We start from the raw sequence: 20,079 nt of genomic DNA on the forward strand, positions 1-20,079 counted from the left end.
CTATCATAAGTATTAATGGAATCAAATGGCTACAACCCTCATCACATTCAACAGATAATACTCTTGCACTTTTACACTCAAGAATATTGCAACAGATTGCCAGGTTCTGATCTCACACGTTTTGGGCATTTTCAAACATATCCTATTGCCAGAATGCTGAAATTTTACCTGATGTCCACATCTTCCAATTGACAAAATTTCTAATCTCTTACCACTACAAAAGACAGACTTTTGCCTCTATTTCTAGCTAATGTTTCCCAAATTTTTTATGACTGTAATCTGCAATACTTTGAACAGATAGGCTGTTCTGTGGAAAAATGAATTAGTGAACATCAGTACTTAAGAGTACCTTAACCACATAACCGGCCTTGATGTATATACATGTCAAATTGCCATGGATGTGAAGTGCATTTTAAAATTTTAATGCCATTGATATTACATTGAAATATCATGGATACAAAGTTCATGAGGAGTGATATATTTCAACCATATTGATATCAGGAAATTTCACATTTAATAACTATTAAATGTGAAATTTCCAAAGTTAAGCGGTCCTGTTACACCTCCAAATCAAATTGAAATGATTGCCTCTCTGTTCTGAAAAAAAGAGATTCTCATCCTATGTAAATATCAAAAATGATTGGTTATGGATATGATATGATCCATCTGGTGCATAGCACTTGCTGTTATAGGTTGGCTTTAACTGATTGTTGTATTTGCCTTGTATTTTGTCTCTTTGAATTGCTTGTTTGTTCAACTCCAATGGTGTACTGTTAGTTTCATTTGAAATATTTGTTTGTTAATTTTCAATAAAGTTAAGTATTGTGTCTAACATGTTTCACTCTTGATCACTATGTCACAGGTTCCATTAAAGCCAAAATGTTATTTTTAATTATATTGCTTTGGGCATTTGCCCAAGTCCAATTAATGTGCCTCTAGATTCATTGTTCAATAAATATTGAAGTTGAAACTGGTTAAGCATGCAGAATCAATTTACACACAAGTAATAATGTTTCTGAATATGAATATAGTTGCCTTATAATTTGCTATACATTTATTATATTATGGTGAATACTATTTCAATTAGGTCCATGCCATACCGTTGCGTTCCAGTTGGGTAATGACTTGTGCCTATGCTCCATCTGGTAGTTATGTTGCCTGTGGAGGGTTAGACAATATCTGCTCCATCTATAGCCTCAAAACAAGAGAGGGAAATGTGCGAGTCAGCAGAGAGTTACCTGGTCACACAGGTTATCTTTCATGTTGTCGCTTTCTTGATGACAACCAAATTGTTACTAGTTCAGGAGATATGACATGGTGAGATTTATTTCATGAACTTTTTGAAATAGTATGTTGTATAATAATGACGTTTTTATACTCTTCAAGTGGTTTCTCCTTAGCTCAGTTGCGTTACAAGGATAATATGTGACTATTCGTCTTTCATTTGGAAAGAGCCAAGTGTGAATCCTTTCTAGCATGCAAGGAATCTTTATATTTTATATAGTTTCCACCCATGTGAGCCACAGTAGCTTAGTTAGTATCAATGTCCTTCATTTGGAAAGGCCTAAGTTTGAATTCTGTCTGGAGTGCAAAGAACCTCGATCAAGATTTTTCAGCAGAAGGTGAGTTAGCGAGCTTCATATAGAGTGGTAGGCTTCTCCTCCTGTAAACTTGAATTTTTTTTTTCATCATGCAGAACAAACTGGCCAGAAGAACATGCCCTGTTTACATATCTAGCAGACAGTGCAGTTAATCGTCCCCTCTCTTGAGTAGTAAGAAGATTTCTAAGGTATCAAGTTACTTGGCCTTAACTGACTGTTGAACTTAATGCAAAAGGGAAGATGGAATGGATTCCCACCTGTGAAAGGTCGACATCTCCAAAAATCCTATTCTAGAGACAAAGCATTGGAATGCTTGGTCTCTGAATGGATATCTAACCCTTATAAATACATTAACAAACTAGGTCCACAGTGTAATTCAAATCCATGGCCTGTTGGTTGGAAAGTATAAATGTTATGAACTTCGGCCTAGTTGGCAATTGAATAAGGGCTTTTCAGTTGGAGTTAAAGTTGGCCCCAGTTTTATACAGAGTTGTCAGGACTGATATTTCATTTAGTATCATTATTTACAACATCTTGGATTATATACTCTGTTTTCACTAACGTTATTGATTATTGGTTAAATTTTGGAGGAAAAAAAAAACTGATCATGAATGTTGGATTGATAGGGGAACTTTCAGCTGTAATCACAGTAGTCTCTCTTTAGAATTATGTCAGACAAATCAGTGAATTGAACAGAACAAACTACACAAAATAATAATTTAGAAAAATAATTCAATAAATAAAGCAAAGTGTGTGAAAGAATTACTGGCCTTGGTGGCCCAGTGGGTTAAACCTCTGTTTTTTTGACATGGGATATGGTCATGATACTTGTTGTATGGAAACTTTGAATTCTTTAGGCAGTAAAGAATTTTTGTTGGTGTATATATATATATATATATATATATATATACACACACACACATTCTGGCCACTGAATTAGAAACCTTTATGCAGATGTATGTAAACATCACTTAGGCAGTGTATGTGCAAAATACTTGGTCATATGCATCACGACTTCTAGGCAACTATTACAAATTCTGCTGGTCAATAGTCGTCAGTAGTTGATCACATTGGGAAAAAGAAAGGATCTTTCAGAGTTTGATAAAGGACTTATTGTGGGTGACCATCTGGCTCCCACCAAGCTCTGACAGTAGGCAGAGAGTTTGGTGGGAGCCCCATAAAGCTATGAACCCAACTTGCCTTGTAAATGCACCTCAAGAACCTTGAAGTGGTGTCATGGTGTGGGGCACGTTCTGTTGGTATGGAACTGGTACCCCAATATTGCTGGAAGGTCGGGTGTCCTCCAAGGAATATCTGAACATTGTTGCCAATTAAGTCCATCCTGCAATTAAGTTTTTATCCATCAGGTTATGGTTGTTTCATGGATAACAATGCTATTGTCCATTATGCAAGAATTGTTCAGCAGTGGTTTAGCGATCATTACAGTGACTTCCACTATCTTCCCTCGCAACCACAAAGCCTGGATCTGAACATCATTGAGAATTTATGGGACATGTTAGGAAACAGATCAGAAGCAAAGTGCACTTCTGTCAAATTTGAGCCCTGAACTAAACTGCATATGTGCTGTAATTCTAGTTAAAGGAGGTCCAACATGGTATTAAATAAAAGTTTCTAATTCAGTTGCTTGTGTGTGTGTATAAATACACACACACAAATATACAAAGTGGCCATAATTAAAGGAGAGATGCTCAGAGCCCTGTAGCAACAAAATATGCAAAATTCTGCCACCACCTGACAGTTGGTGCTAGAATCACGTGATGTTTGCATAATCTCTCTTTCTGTTTCTACCGATAAGTTGATGAATATGAGGAAGACTGAAACAGATTCGCATCATTCTTATAAGACTGAATGGCTATGGATTTCATCTTGCCAGAGCATGCTTGCAATACAGTCTTTACTATCAGCAATGCAGTAACCCTGATGCTGCACTTTGAGAATTCCAGCGTTTGAAGGGTAGGAGAAAAGGTCCAGTGGAACTAATGTGTGATATGTTGACCTTTCACAGGTGGGAATCCATTCCATCTTCCCTTTTGTATTAAGTTTGACAGTCAGTTAAGGCCAAGTGACAAATCTTAGAAAAATGATTTTACGAGTTTTAAATAGTGGCCAGTGAGGCCAGGATAAGTTGCAACTGTCGTCGTGCAGTGCTCATGCAATATCAAGCCAACTGGACACGCCATACTCAACTGTGAGGAAAATCCTTCGTTAAATGAGATTTTTCCCCTGCAGAATCTCCCATACTCAAGCATTGCGTCATAGTGATGTGGAAACTCGACCGCAGTTTGCCCTGACATTCTTAGCTCGAATTGAGGTGGATGATACATGGCCATGAAAGATCTTGTGTAGTGACAAGTCACAGCCAAATGTGGCAACTCACACAGTTGCCACATTTGGCTGTGAATAACCCTCGTGTGTTCCATCAAACCTCTTTACATTCACCAATAGTCAAAGTGTGGTCTGGTTTGACTACATCGTTTGCCCTGCCGTTCTTAGCTTGAATTGAGGTGGATGATTCATGGCTGTGAAAGATCTTGTGGAGTGACGAGGCACATTTTTATCTGAACAGTTGTGTTAACTTACACAGTTGCCACATTTGGGCTGTAAATAACCCTCGTGTGTTCCATCAAACCTCTTTACATTCACCGAAAGTCACAGTGTGATCTGGTTTGACTACATCATTTATTATCAGTCCATACTTTTTCGAAGAACTTCACCTGACAGGACCAGTAACTTGTACCATCTCTGCTATTAGGTATCAATAGATGCTGTGCAACTTTGTTGTTCTGCAACTGCAGCAGCGAAGATGATGCCTTGACTCTATCATATTCATGCAGGATAGAGCACTACCTCACATTGGATTGCCGGTACAGCGAATGTTATGGAAACACTTCACAGAACACAGAGTGACCACTTCGTTTGCCTGATCTCAACTCCCTGTGACTTTTGGTTGTGCGGCCATCTGAAGGACATGTTCCTGATTTAGCAACCTTGAAAGACAGAATAACGCAGCATGTGAGGCAAATCAATGCAGATCTGTTGCATTCCACTGTAGAAAATGTCATTCACAGAATGCAGTTCGTAGAACATCTGAAAGGAGGACATATTGAACCACATTGTAAGTTATACGAACATGAAAATTGATTTGTTGTCTCATCCAGCCATTATTGTTTAATTAATCCCAAAACATGTGCTTAGAGCACCAACTGGCCCATGGTAGAAGAATTTTGTACTATTTTTTTTATCTTCTGTAAATCAAAACCCCATGTTCCACAGTGTACTTACACTAGGTTTGGTTTTATTTTGTCCAATACATTTTTTACTACACACACATATGATGGGGAGGGGTCTGGAAAGTTCTGATAAACACCTAGAACAAAAATAATATTAAAGCATATGAGGATATAAGAACATAAGTTACCTTCATGACTCTGCTACTAGTATGTTCTTTAATGTGTTATATCAGTTTCTTTAATATCATTTTGTTCTAGGTATTTATCAGAACTTTCAAGACTCCCCTCGTGTGTGTGTGTGAGAGAGAGCATGTGATTTTAAAAAGGATTTGTTTAGGAATCAAAGCTATGGCTGCCCTTAGATAATGAATTTGAACAGATATCAGATCATGGGAACAAATTGTAGCATTAAAGTAATCATGCTCATCTTCACTTAAACACGACTCCGTTCCCCACCCCAAGGAATCAGAGTGAGTAGAGACTAGTCATTTACTGGAACAACTTTAGGTGAACTAAAAGTGAGCACCATCAGTATATGACTCTGGCAGGAAAAAACTAGCTAAGAAGAACAACGTAAATATTTTAACTTGATTCCGAGATGGACCTAAGCAGAGGGTCTTCTAAATAAACACTGTAACTTGAGTTAAAGAAATGAGCCAATAAGGTTTCCACTTGAATTGAAAATTATGAAAATAAAATAAAATAAATATTTATTGTTACTTTAGATTCCAATAGACAGGTAAGCCTTACATTTTGAAACATTTAAAGTTTCAAAAGTGATTGTGAACTTACAAGAATACAAACTTAAGTATGAGTTATTTCCTTAATTAAGCAAAATTATTAACTTGTCTCAACAGGAGAATGTTGTTTTACCTTCCATTGATGACGTATGTATTTGTGTGAACAGTCTGTTGATACATAAATGTTACCATCCTATTAATCATAAAAAATTGCTAAACTCCAATATTATATGTATAATACTCTTCAAAAGTTGTCAACCTGCAAATTTATGCTCCCACATGAAACAAATTGTGTGAATGAAAATTGCTAAAATGGTAAACTCTATTTTAAGTTAAGGGATATTACATCCCATATTGTTTCTTAGCCGAATAAGAAACTCAGAGTTTCATGCCGAATAAGAAACTCAGAGTTTCATGCCGAATATAGAAACTATATATATATATATATATATATATAAAGTTCGACAATTCCAAGCGTAAGCAAATACCTGGATAGTGCAGCAACTGACCCTTAAGGTAGTGTAAGCTGAGGCAACTCATAGCAAAAGTGGAGCAAGCTTTGATCACTATTCTTGATATTTACCCATAATATGAACTTAGCTCCTAGGAGCTGTATTACTGTTCTACATTATGAGAGAAGGTCACTACCCAGACCGGTTTCAACCTTTATTGAGGTCTCATCAGTGAGTAGGTAGACCTAGTTAATAATACCAAGCTTGTAGCGAACAGAGCTTACATCCCTTCTATGAGAATTGCCAAGTATTCTTTTTTAAGAAAGTTGGTTTCTTAGCCGAACACCAAGAGGTGTTCGGCTAAGAAACAATATGGAATGTAATATCCCTTAACTTAAATAAGTTATGTCGCCGAATTGAAGCCTTTGGCTCTTCATATATTTAGTAATTTATTAGGACACCTCTTGGCAATTCTCATAGAAGGGATGTAAGCTCTATTTGCTGCAAACTTGGTATTATTAACTAGGTCTACTTACTCACTGATGAGACCTCAATAAAGGTTGAAACTGGTCTGGGTATTGATTGTCTCTCATAATGTAGAACAGTAATACAACTCCTAGGAGCTAAGTTCACTTTATGGGTAAATATCAAGAATAGTGATCAGAGCTTGCTCCACCTTTGCTATGAGTTGCCTCAGCTTGCACTACCTTAAGGGTCAGTTGCTGCACTATCCAGGTATTTGCTTATGCTTGGAATCGCCGAACTTTATATAGTTTCTATATTCAGCATGAAACACTTTGAGTTTCTTATTCAGCTAAGAAACAATATGGGATGTAATATCCCTTAACTTAAATAAGTTATGTCGCCGAATTAAAGCCTTTGACTCTTCATATATTTAGTAAACTCTATGTTTCATGCTCCATAAGTAAGGAACATTACTTGAGTTTCCAAACTCAACATGGGGGATTTATTGCACGTAGTTGGCTTAAGTAGTAAGTCAAGTATTATTTCTAAACACAAGTAAAATAAATATTGAAAGCTAAGTACAATAAATATTGTTAAATACCAAGCATAAAATGCAGTGGAGTAGCTCTCTGCTAGAGTTTCCCATGAGCTATATTCAGGGGTGTGCCGGCCATATGTGCAATGTGTGCGATGCACAGACGCCAGATAGTAAAGGTGCCAAAGATTTGGTATGATATTTTAAATAAAGTGAATTTTGTCAGCAAAATACTGCAGTCTACTTTTATGAATCTCCAACTTGCTTTAGATGCATCGAATGATCTAAATCAATTTTTAAATGATTATAGGTCTGATGAAACTTTCAAAGAAATTGTAGAAACCTCAAAATTAATTGCAGCGAAATTTGACACAGAATCTGTATTTTGTAATAGTAGACTACTAAGGCGATGTAAAAAGACAACACAATTTGATTACGAACATGAAAATGAAAATATAGTAAATCCTGAAATTTTGTTTATAGTAATTTTTTTTTCTCTGCATAATAGATCAAACATTACAATCTTGGCAGGAAAGATATACTTTATTAAAAGAACGTATGAATTCATTTCAGTTTTTGTATTTGTTAAGTATTCACAAAATAAAGAATGTTTATTATCTTGTTGTAAAAAGTTGCGACAAAAATTAACACATGAGAATCATTCAGACATTGACGCAGACGATTTATGGGAAGAAATTTTACAATGTCAACCATTTATTTCTAATTTTAAAAACATATATATCAGATAATTCAGTATATTTATTCAAACAACTTTAATGGCAAATATCTGTTGGATTTCTGCTCAGGCCATGGACTGGTTATTACTAACACCATGTTCCAACATAAAAATGTGCACAAATTCACATGGAGAGAAGAGGCTAGGAATAAGAAGAGTCTCATTGACTATGTTATTGTTGATAGTGATGTTTTCTCCCTGGTGCAGGACACCAGAGTGTACAGAGGATTTGAAATTGGAAGTGATCACTATTTAGTCTTGAGCAGGATAAAATTGAATTTAATATTGAAAAGAATAACATGTAAGAAAGTTTTAAAGCGAATAAAAGTTGAGCAGCTCTCAGATGTGAACTGTAGACTAAAATACACAAAGATTATTGAAGAAAAAATGAAAGAATTTGAGAACGGGAATCAAACCTTGGAGATTCAGTGGCAAACTCTGAAGAAAACATTGATTGATTCTGCCAGAGAGGCATGTGGTGAGGTTGTCTGTAAGGATAAAAAAATCAGAACTCCCTGGTGGACATAGGAAGTTAAACAGGCAGTGAAGGAAAAGAAGAAAGCATATCAAAAGTTCCTGTCAAATAAGTCAGCTTGTGCTCTTAGAGAATATAGAGACAAATGCAAGAATGCTAAACACTGTGTAAAACTAGCTAAACAAAAGTCATGGGAGGACTAGGGCAAGAATATAGAAAATAAATATCAAGAAGGTGGCAAAATATTCTGGAGGTTGTGGAAGAAGCTTAAGAATGGAGGAAAGAGTGCTGTAAAAGGAATTAAAGATGATAAAGGTGACATGAAAACGGGAGAAAAAGATATCCTTGAAGTATGGAGTAATTACTTTGAAAAACTGCTAAATGAAACAAGCAGTGATGACAGCACAGTGGTAAAAAACACTGACCAGGCATGCAGGCAGGAATACATATCCATACTTGAAGTAGAAAAAGCAATCAAAGGCTTGAAATGTGGAAAGGCAGCAGGAGTAGATGATATTCGACCAGAAATGCTGAAGTATGGTGGTATAAGAATCTTACAGTGGCTGCACTGCATAGTTCAGAAAGCCTGGACAGAGGGACGAATTCCCGATGATTGGAGTAGAGCTCTCATAGTACCCATATATAAAAAGGGAAATAAAACTGAATGTGATAATTACAGAGGTATTTCCCTACTGAGTGTTCCTGGCAAGATCTATGCAAGTATACTTGAGAAACGGTTGAGAAGAATTGTGGAAGAAAAGCTTGGTGAAGAACAAGCTGTATTCAGGCCAAATAGAGGCTGTCAGGATCAGATCTTCACTTTACGACAAATAGTCGAGAAAGCATGGGAATATAACAAAGATCTGTATTCAAGTTTTGTCGATTTGGAAAAGGCATATGACAAGGTGCCAAGAGAGAAGCTATTCAATACGCTGCAGTTATATGGTGTCAATGGGGCATTATATCAAGCAATACTTAGTCTTTATTTGAGTTGTAAGTCAGCAGTTAGAATTGAAGGAAGTACAGGAAGATGGTTTAATGTTAAATCTGGTGTGAGACAATGATGTACATTATCCCCTCTGTTATTCATTATCTATATGGATCACATTATGAAGGAAAGTGGTATTAAACATGATATCAAAATTGGAGATGTTAATGTCAGCTCTTTGCTTTATGCAGACGATGTTATACTTCTAAATAAATCTGCTACAAGTCTGCAAGATTCTCTGACTAAATTGAATAGCTGTTGTAATAGATATGGTATGAAGGTCAGCAATAAAAAGACAAAGACAATGAAAATAGGCAGAATCATTGAAAATGTCAACTGTGTTGTGAATGGAGAACCTATGGAACAAGTAAAACATTTCAGCTATTTAGGCACGATTTTTACTGAAGATGGTAAATTAAATATAGAAATAAACAACAGAATCAGCAAAGCTGGTATGGTAGGAAGTCAATTGAATAAATTCATATGGAATAAGAGAGAAATTAGTCGGAACACTTAGCTGTTTACAAGACAGTGTTCAAACCAGTTTTAACTTATGGATCTGAGAGCTGGGTCAGAAGTAAAACACTTGACCAAAGACTAGAGACCACATATATGAGAGTCCTGAGAAAGATTATAGGCGTGAACAGATGGCATCAATGGCAATATCATATTAAAAACGAGGATATTAGGAAAGAACTTGACATTGTCAGCATCCAGGAATGTGTTAGCAGAGCTAATCTCAGGTGGTATGGTCACTTAAACAGAATGGGCAAGGAAAGATTAACAAAACAAGTGTTCTCTGCCAGGTTGGCAGCAAAACGACCCAGAGGAAGACCAAGATATAGGTGGATTGATACGGTATAAAGTGCTTTAGATGATAGAAATATAAGATCTGATAATGTTGGAGTCTTGACAAGTAACAGACTGATTTGGAGGAAAATTGTAGATAGGAAATTAATAATGATGTAATTTTTTTCATTTAGTACTATCATATCCTGTACACCCCTTGAGGGTACATGGTAGGAATTTGATGATGATGACAACTTAATCACAGTTTATCCAAACTTTACAATTGCTCTTCGGATTCTTTTGTCATTACAGGTATCTGTTACATCCGTGGAACGGTGTCCTTTTCTAAACTTAAAATTATTAAAAATTACTTGCGCTCTACAATGTTACAAGACAGACTTTCAAATCTTGTCATTATATCTATAGAGTGAGATATTTTGGATCAACTTGATATACATGATATTATTCGAGAATTTTCATTAATGAAAACTAGAAAAGTTCAGTTCACAAAGTGATTTTTCTTTCTGCTTAAATATTTATTTAACTATTTCTTTAGCCAATAATGTTTAATATGTTCCTATTTTATATACTTGTAAGTTACTATTATTTATTTATTTTATTTGTGCGGTTAGCGTAGTGGCTGTGCGCTTTGCAACCATATGACTGGGGAAGGAGTGTCCTAGGTTCGATTCCCGTCGATGACGTGAGGAATTTGAGGATCTTTCTCAGCCATAGCCAAGTTAGTTGGTCTTGGGCACAGGCAGTAGGGTTTTTTCCGCCAGTTTATCTGACATTTTTCATCCCACAAGCAGGCAAACCGGCCCATGAACACACCCGGATCTACAGCCATAAATACTTAACCCCCTCATGAGGGGGGCTCAACTCGCCCCAATAGGGACGGAGAGAAAAAGGGAGGAAACTCCATACAAATAAATAAATAAATTTATTTTATTATTTATTTACTTTATTTTTTTCGAAATTTTTTTTTGTTTTTGTACTTTCTTGTATGTGTATACCTTTTTTTTTGTAATTTCTGCTTTTTGTTCAATAAACTTATAATTAATATATTTCGTATTTCATTTTTACTCACCGATATGTTTTTATAAAGTGATTTTTTATTGGTGGGGAGGAGTATAGGGACACGAACTAAAGTTTTGCACACAGGCGCCGGACACTACTGCCGCACCCCTGGCTACATTATATAGGGGCTACATTAGAAAATATGTTTATGGCATCTGTATTACAACATTGAAGATGAACATTTCAAATTTAATAATTGATCCATTAATAATAATATGACAAGTATAAAAAAATGAGATTTAGAAAAAGACATCTTGAAAGTGGAAACAAAATACCATGTCTGTATTTGATTTGATCATCATATGAACTTAAAACAACATAATAGGTTGATATAAAATATTAAAGATGCCAAGAAATTCTTTTCTTGGTTTCATCCTTTATCCAAGTGTAAGCAAACAAAGTTGTTTGCACATGAAGTAACTTCATGACTGGGCTACTTGTATATAGAGGGTAACGACTTCACATCAATTGCCTTAGTATCCCATAATGCAATTAACATATCCTTATGGACATGTATAATGCTATGCATTATGGGAAGGGCCACTACACAGATCAGTTTTGACCTTTATTGATATCTCATCAGTGTGAGCCAGAAGTGATACCAAGGTTGATGCAATGCAGAAGTAAAATTTCCATACACAAGTAGTCATAAAATGTCACACCTTATTATTAAACTCTGGATTAGAAGTAGATATTGAAAGTTTTTTCACTTTATACTATAAATTAAAGATGCCAAGAAATTATATTCTTGGTTTTATCCAAGTGTAAGCAAAGTTTGCACATAAAGTAACTTCATGACTGGGCTACTTATATATAGAGTGAAGTTACTTCACGTTCAAATTTTGTTTGCTTACACTTGGATAAAGGATGAAACTAAGAATATAATTTCTTGGGATCTTTAATTTATAGTACAACCAAGTGAAAAAACTTTCAGCATCTATCTCTAATCCAGGTTGATATAAAAACATAAAAGGGTTATAAGAAGCTGTAATCAGATTAAAAAAGAAAACAGGAAAGAAGACGGTACAAGCAGTAATTAAACAAATTCAAGAAAACTACCATAAAAAGAAGTATAATAAGGAACAAATAAAATCAAAATAATAATAATGAATATTAATGGGATGAAAGGTAATGACCAAAATATATTGGTATTGATCAATTGTCCAAACCAAAAGTAGATTGGTTTGGACAATTGATATTTTTTAGGAAAAAAAAAAACTATGGGGTGTTGACTGCTTTAAATGAATTGAATAGAACATGGTGTTATATAGCATCAAAGTTAAGAATTGTTCTGATTATACATTGATTATACATTTTGGATTATATTATTTTATATTTTTTAACTTGCAGTTTGGTAATATTGATATAAACTGGACATTTATGGTTGTAGGTTTGGTTTTTATTGTTAAAGCTTCTAAAATGCATAGTCTAGTTTCTTTTCTCTGAAAATCAAGGACGACACAATTTTCAACAATATATATATATATATATATATATATATATGCTGCTCATCTGGTTGCAGCAAAGCCCTTTAGTTGGAAAGAGCTGGGTTTGAATCCCATATATAGTGTGAGGCGAGGAACCTTTATTGGGACTTTTTCATCTAAAAGGTAAATTAGCCAGTCTGATATGGAACTTGAGTGGAGAGGGGGGGGGGTTTCCTGAAAACTCGGGTTTTTTTTGTCCCTCAAGGCAACACTCACAACAACAACAGCATATAACTGAACACACACACTTCCATCTACAAATATTCAGTACTCACCCTAAGGCATGTAACAGAAATGTCAGCTGCATTAATTGACTATTGCTGTTAATCAGAGAACAACCCATCTTGGGCAAATGAGAATTGAATGGATGGATGGTATATATGCTTCTGTGATATAGTGTGAGCAGTCATTGGAAGTTTTTGGAATTGCAGCTATTTTTTTTTTTTTAACTTTTTTTTTTCTTGTGGTTTTAATTAAACCATCAGGAATGTGGATGTTACTTTCTCTACGTCTGAAGGCAAGATGGCAGCTGCTTTGTCTGTTAATAAATTATTAGCATTAGACCTCTTTGCAGTCAAAAAAACTCATAATGGGAAGTCTTTCTCTCTCACACACACATACACACCGCTTATCATACTGTGACTTAAATGCATTCCCTGTCTTTGCACTCAACCACACTTTAATTTGATTTTGAGATTTACCAAAACAGATGAATGTTATATATTACTAAAGAGATTGGTAATTAACTCCTTAATCACTTATCTGTCTTGATCAAATCCACTCCTCCTCCTCCTGTTCACTAGACTCTGCAAATTGCATTTATCCTGTTCTTCCCATCTCCACCCGTTCTGTGAAAATTATCATCCATATTCATCTAGTGATAATCCTTTACTAACTTATCTGTCTCAATTATATCTGCTCCTTCTATCCACTAGACTCTGCAAGTTACATTCTCTCTGTCTTCATACTCAACATTCCAGAGACTACCTTAGGCAGTTTGTCTGAACTCTTTCCAACATTTCATCATTCTTTTGAAAACTATATGACCGAATCTGTGAATAAACCACATGTACTTTGATCAAAGCCTTATTCAATGGAATCATAACTCCTTACTTCTATGTTCTGTTATCTTCTGCATCATTGTCATGATCCACCATGCTGCCCTCACAATTTTAGCAGAAATGTTCCCAAAATGTCAGATCCCTAGATCACTCATTTCCTCGACCTCCTCAGAGATATTGCCACCAATATCATACCCTATATCCCATCTTTGCTTCCTGAATTTTAAAACATTATGCTTAGCAACATTGAGCTGTTATTAACCCATTCATTCACCCACTCTATTCGAGTCCTTTTGCAAGGCTACATCTATTCTTCTCCTCATGGCTCCTCCAAATTCACATAATCTGTAAACAACTGCATATCACCATTCAAACCATTCTCAGCATCATTTACATACAAATTGAATAGCAGTGAACCCAAAACACTGATGTGTAGCTCTGTCTGGAGTATGTTGGTTAAATTTTGTGATGTCTAATTTTACTGCTATTTAAAGTGAATTATCCAATTTTTCTTCTCAAAGATCAGTGCAGCAGTAGATGTAAAGGAACTAAAGATCTCAAGACAATGGTAATTACTGTGAACTTTCCAACAAAAAGATTTTTTTTACTTTAACATCACCCATGCAAGCACTCATGTACTACTTATAGATATGCATAAAGCAAGGATGGTTGACAGGGAGTTGAAGTTTAAAGGGCATAGTGCAGAAATGGACAAAATAGCACATAGAATTACTTGGATGTAATACCAATGTATTGAAGAACACATTGATAATTAGAGATAGGGAGTTTATTATCCCTCTTTAAAAAAGCTTGGATATGACTGCATCTTGACTATCTTGCACAAGTTTGGTTACCTAGATTTCTTTGGGATGACAAGGAGATAACCCAGAGGTTACTTTTCTAGCCTAAATCTTATCCTCCTCTAGTTTCCAATCATTATCTACCATATTATATATACTCCATAATTTCTCTTTACACACTGCTTGTATAATTTTTCTGTTCACGAATTTCATTCCTACTTTGTTTATTTGCTAGAATACCATTTCTCTAATGAGAACAATAGTTCAGAATGATTGCAACTGAAACCCTTAATAAGAAAGGCTCCTGGCAGAGTTCATGTCTGTTAAGTAGTGAATAATCTAACAGTTGTACCCACTATTTAACAGACTTCTAATCAAATGAAGCCCTTTTACTCTCATATTCTCTTGATCGTATTCAAAAAGTTTTAAAGTTTCAAAAACAAACATTTTTGGCCTACTCATTTGTGTCTTTTTGGTTATTTCAGTATTTATGATTTCAGTACCTGTCAAGATTTCAGTACCTGTCATGATATTCAAAGGTTTCTGCCTGTTATCAGATGTAAAACAACAGCTATCGAGTCAATGAAACTCTCAAGCAAAAGCACTTGATGAATAAAGAATTTATGGGCTTTGGGCAGAATTAAAGTTGTAAATACTTGTTGACAAAAAAGAAAGAAAAATTTGCCACTTATAAAACTAGCAGTGAAACTGTAGTACAGCTAATTTTCATTACTTTTTGAACTGCAGTATTATTATTATAACAAATGAAAATTTTGGATTCTCAAAGGTTTACCTGTTATAAAAAAAAAAAAAAAAAAGGAAAGAAATGCTTATGATTACAAAATTAATGCATGTTTTTTCCCCTCCTTTTCACTATATTGAAAGTTAACTGTACACCATACTACTTGCAGTATTGCACATGTGTGTGTGTGTGTGTGTGTGTGTGTGTGTGTGTGTGTGTGTGTACATACACATCCATCATGTCCATTTAGAGCAGTAGCCTCGAAGATAATCATTGATATGAATTTTATACATAAATATCTATGGATAATAGTTGTTTATTATTTGTCTAATTTTAAATATACAATTTTAGGCCTAAAAATAGAACTTTACGTGAGCTTTCACATGTTTATTTCTAATATTTGGCTTTTGGTAGTGCTCTCTGGGATATTGAAACTGGACAGCAGTGTACATCTTTCACAGGCCATACTGGTGATGTTATGTCTTTGTCACTTTCTCCTGACATGAGAACCTTTGTTTCAGGTGCTTGTGATGCATCTGCTAAAGTAAGTCTATTATTCTATCTATTATGTTAATCTTCTATATTGATGCGTATTTATTAAAATTGTTTTTCTGCTTCAGGGGTGAATGATTTCTGGGAGAATCTCCACTCATCTGATAACTCATTAGGCTAAACTTGATAATAATGCGGAAAATATTTTACCTTGGGTATAATAAATGTTAAAGATACCAAGCTATTTTAAACCTGGTTTTACTCCATTTCCTAAGTAAGCAAACAGACAAATAAGTCAAGTTTGCGCATTCAAGTGTTGCAAGTGTAGCTGACGCTGCACGTAGTGCACGACCAAGGCAACTCATGGTAAAAGTAGAATAAGCTCTGATCACTAATATTAATATTTACCCTTAATGCAAAGCACATCTCCTGGAGGAGATATATGATGCTTTGTATAAGGCAAGGGGCCACTACCCAGACCGGTTTCGACCTTTATTGAGTTCTCATCAGTGGGGGCCAGGCTATAAATACCAAGATTTTAGTAATACAGAGCTTATAAGTATTTTACCAGAACACGTTACCATAAGGTGTTTTAACCTTATTAAATAAAAATCTCAGGAGGAGATATAAATGTAGAAATTATACAAAGCATCATACATCTCCTCCATTAAGGGTAAATATTAATATTAGTGATCAGAGCTTATTCTACTTTTACCATGAGTTGCCTTGGTCTTGCACTACGTGCAGGGTCAGCTAGACTTGCAGGTGCAAACTTGACTTATTTGTCTGTGTGCTTACTTGGGAAATGGGGTAAAACCAGGTTTAAAATAGCTTGTTATCTTTAACATTGATAATAATGCATTGGGAGACTTGAATCAGCTAGTGAATAACTGCATTGCACTACCAACTACTTCTCCAGATGTGTTCGAGAGATGATATGAGTGTATTGAAGTGCATGTGTATGTGCTTACACTATCAAATTCATACTTGGAAAGAGCCTGATATTTCCCTAATGTTTTCCACAAACACATATGCACTCACAAGAGGTTGCAAAAACCTGTAGCGCATCACTGCTATGCATGTGTGTGCACAGTTTCTCCAAAACATTTCTCTACACATGATTTCTCTTAAATTTTAGATTTTCTCATACAAAAAAAGGTGTAGCCATTGAAATATGTGCAGGTAGGTTAAATGGAAATATGTAAGCTTCACAGAAAACAAAAAATTCTGAAAATCTAAAATCGGTTTTGCCAGTATGATGTATGTAGTCAAATTTTCAAAAAATAAAAATAAATAAATACCAGCAGTGCCCATGTAAGAATTGTCCATTTATTTGAGTCCCCACTCAGTCTATAAAAGTTAAGGTTAAACAGCCTCACCTACTCCCTATAGAGCATTAAAGACATTAGTGGATTTATTTATTATGAGCCTCCATAGCTCATTTGGCTTTGACCATGCCCATTGATTAGAAAGATTTGGATTGAATTTCTATCTAGGATGTGAGGAATCCTTTATCAGGGCTTTTAAACTGAAGGTGAGTTAACTAGTCTCATATGGAAGTGGCAAGTTTTTTCCCTCCCAGAAAGTGAGGTGGTTTTCATCCTGAAAGACAAACAGACCAGATAAGATTACCTGCCTTATCAGAGCATTACTTAGGTTTCAAGTAAGCCAGGATACTTGGCCATGTCAGGCTATTGAGCTTTAACACATAAGGGAAGATGAGATAAAATTGTCCATTTACCATAAAATTGATTGATCATTGGTTTTAATTCTTCATCTCAAAAATAACCTATGTCATCTCTTCAAGGATTCTGGTGAAGTTATCACTTGAAAGCAGTTTGACAGGAACCAGGATGTCATTCTACAACTTTTAGAAGTCACTCGTCTGAAGTACATAAAATTTTTTCGTTTGCTAACAATCACCTATATTAATGAGATAAAATGGGAGTTATATTTGAGATAAGGAAACAGTGACTAATCTATTTTATGAGCAGTAAGGCTGACCTATTTCTTTCTTTGTGGGTGAAGTTGTTTACCGTCCTGAATTTCATAACACTTTCCAAGCTCTCTCTTTTTATCAACCTGCTACAAAACCTAGCATATCAGTTCCTTCTTCAAGTGGTCACATAGAAAGAAAGAAGGAACCTGTTTTTTTTTTTTTTTTTTGAACAACTGGAGAATGAGAATTTTGTTCAGGATGTCATTAAAAACACTTTGTATTCATAATGAGTTGCTCATTATGAACACAAGGGAGGAATAATGGTTGCCAGTTCATTGGAACACCCCCCCCCCTCGTGAAATATCTGTAGATATAAGGCAAAAACAGAACATCTAAGACATCTTCAAGAAAGTGTCCAGAATGAGTGCATGTGTGTGTGTGAGAGAGACAAAGGCAACCAATTAACCATATTGCTCCCTCTTCTGGATATCACTTCATATATGAGAACAAGATTCCAAGATAGGGAAAATTTGGGATTTATAAAATGTTAGGAATTGTACAGCTGAGAATGAATGCCTTGAGAAGAAAAGATTTTTTTTTTAAGGCCAGAAGAGGTTCTGGATGTGATATACTTGTCTTGAGAGACCAGAGCCATCAGTTAATCCAAGAAGAAATTCCTGCTCTCATGTGGAGATCTCAGTATGATCAGAGATGAGGGGAAGTGAATTATGATCTTTTTGCTTGAATAAAATAGGATTATTTTGCTGACAAGATTGTCCTTACTCCATTGAAATATGTCAAGGAGGTTGGTATTTAATACATTGATTTTGGAAAGTCCTATAATTTGGCATGTAAGCCTTGCTACAGAAACAGTAGATTTTATAGATACCAGGATATTCTCAAAAGGAAAATAGTATTTTCCTTTTCAGAATAACCTAGTAGATTGGAAAAGGTTTTGAAGTGTCTGGTTTATAAGCCATTATGATGCTTACTGCTTATAGTATACAGCTATCAGCTGTCCTTTTGTGAAGTATGGTGAATGAAGTCTTTATATCTGAGGAGTGTGTTGGTACATGGCTGTTTTTCTGTGTATATGGTAATGTCAGCTTTCCTTTTTTTGGTAACCATTAAAATGAATTGGCATATAAAAAGTCAAATCATTTTTATTCATTATCATCTTCTCCTAAGATATGGTTAGCTCAATTTTCTTATCATGGTAATTACCCAACTTCTGTTTGAAGGTGGCAGAATGAATGGCATGAAGATGTCAACCATATGAAGTGGACTTTCTTTTAACATCATGCATTACTTTAATGATTAATTAACATGTCCAGGAAGTGAAGTTTGTTGCTCCTCTCTCTCTCTCTCTTTTGATAGCAAATTATTTGTAATAGTCTCTGTCCATCATAGAATAAATATACAGGTAACCCTCGTATAACTCAGATGTTAGGTTCCACAGAAATGCCACATTATATAAATCGCATTTTGCGAGACTCAGATCACATAGAAAAAGTAGGGTTAGGTTCCAAATTTTTTTTTTTTTTTTTTTTTTTTTTTTTTTTTTTAATATATATATATATATATATATATATATATATAACAATGACATACCCAACAAAAATATATTTTTATTTAATCAGATAATTCATGTAAGTTAAGAAAACATATAAACTATGAAACAACTACATAGTATAAAATTAAAAATTGTATTGCACATAATGCACAAATGTTTTAGGCAAAATAAAATAGAGTGCATACTTTAATCGTCATCACTGTCTTCAAAACTAATATTTCGTAGATGTTCTGTATTTACAAGTGGCTAGATGTCGTCATCACTTGAAATCTCTTGGACATTATTATTACTACTACCCAAGACCCCATGGAGTCAAAGACTCACCATTTATATAATTCTCATTGCATACTTCGGCTGGTTTAATTATCAAGAAGTCAGTAATAAAATCTTACTTACCACTATGCTGCAATTTTTTTATTAAGTTCATGACATGGAGCTAAACAAATATCCAATTATCTTTTGAATTTTCCAGAGCACTCCATTGAAGTATCATTATCCGTAAAATAACTTCTGCTAATTTCTTTAAACTGAATTCTTTAACAGATTCATTATAATCAGAATCTTCGGCAGAACTTTCCCCATTTAGACGTCATCTATTAATTGTACCAGTTCCTCCTCATTTAAATATATTTTCCCATCAATTAATTTACTAATTTCGTTTTTAACCATATCGCAAAAGCCCTCTAAGTGGCCATTGCTATAAAAGTAAATTTTTTACATAAAAAAGCATTACATATTGTATGTAACTCGTCAGAAAATAAAGTGCTCAGCTTGAGATTAACACACTTATGATTTTTAATGCTCTTTCCTGGCAGAAAACGAAGACAATTTCAATTGTCTTCGTTTACTGTTAACAATTGACGTACATGCATG

At 34.8% G+C, this 20,079-nt stretch overlaps 1 protein-coding gene across 5 annotated transcripts in view; it reads left to right on the forward strand.

Moving 5' to 3' along the window:
- The window catches only part of LOC150109322 (guanine nucleotide-binding protein G(I)/G(S)/G(T) subunit beta-1), a 248,073-nt gene that overhangs the window by 193,939 nt on the left and 34,055 nt on the right, over positions 1 to 20,079 (forward strand). For all 5 annotated transcript variants that reach the window (XM_090412529.1, XM_090412501.1, XM_090412506.1 and 2 more), the window contains exons 5-6: positions 1,088 to 1,317; positions 15,617 to 15,746. In XM_090412529.1, the coding sequence (XP_090268655.1) occupies positions 1,088 to 1,317; positions 15,617 to 15,746 (360 nt within the window). The remainder of the gene's footprint in view (positions 1 to 1,087; positions 1,318 to 15,616; positions 15,747 to 20,079) is intronic.

This window comes from Typopeltis vanoorti, chromosome 2 (genome assembly GCF_054136105.1).
Source record: "Typopeltis vanoorti isolate ZY-2024b chromosome 2, IOZ_Tvanoo_1.0, whole genome shotgun sequence".
Taxonomy (NCBI): domain Eukaryota; kingdom Metazoa; phylum Arthropoda; class Arachnida; order Uropygi; family Thelyphonidae; genus Typopeltis; species Typopeltis vanoorti.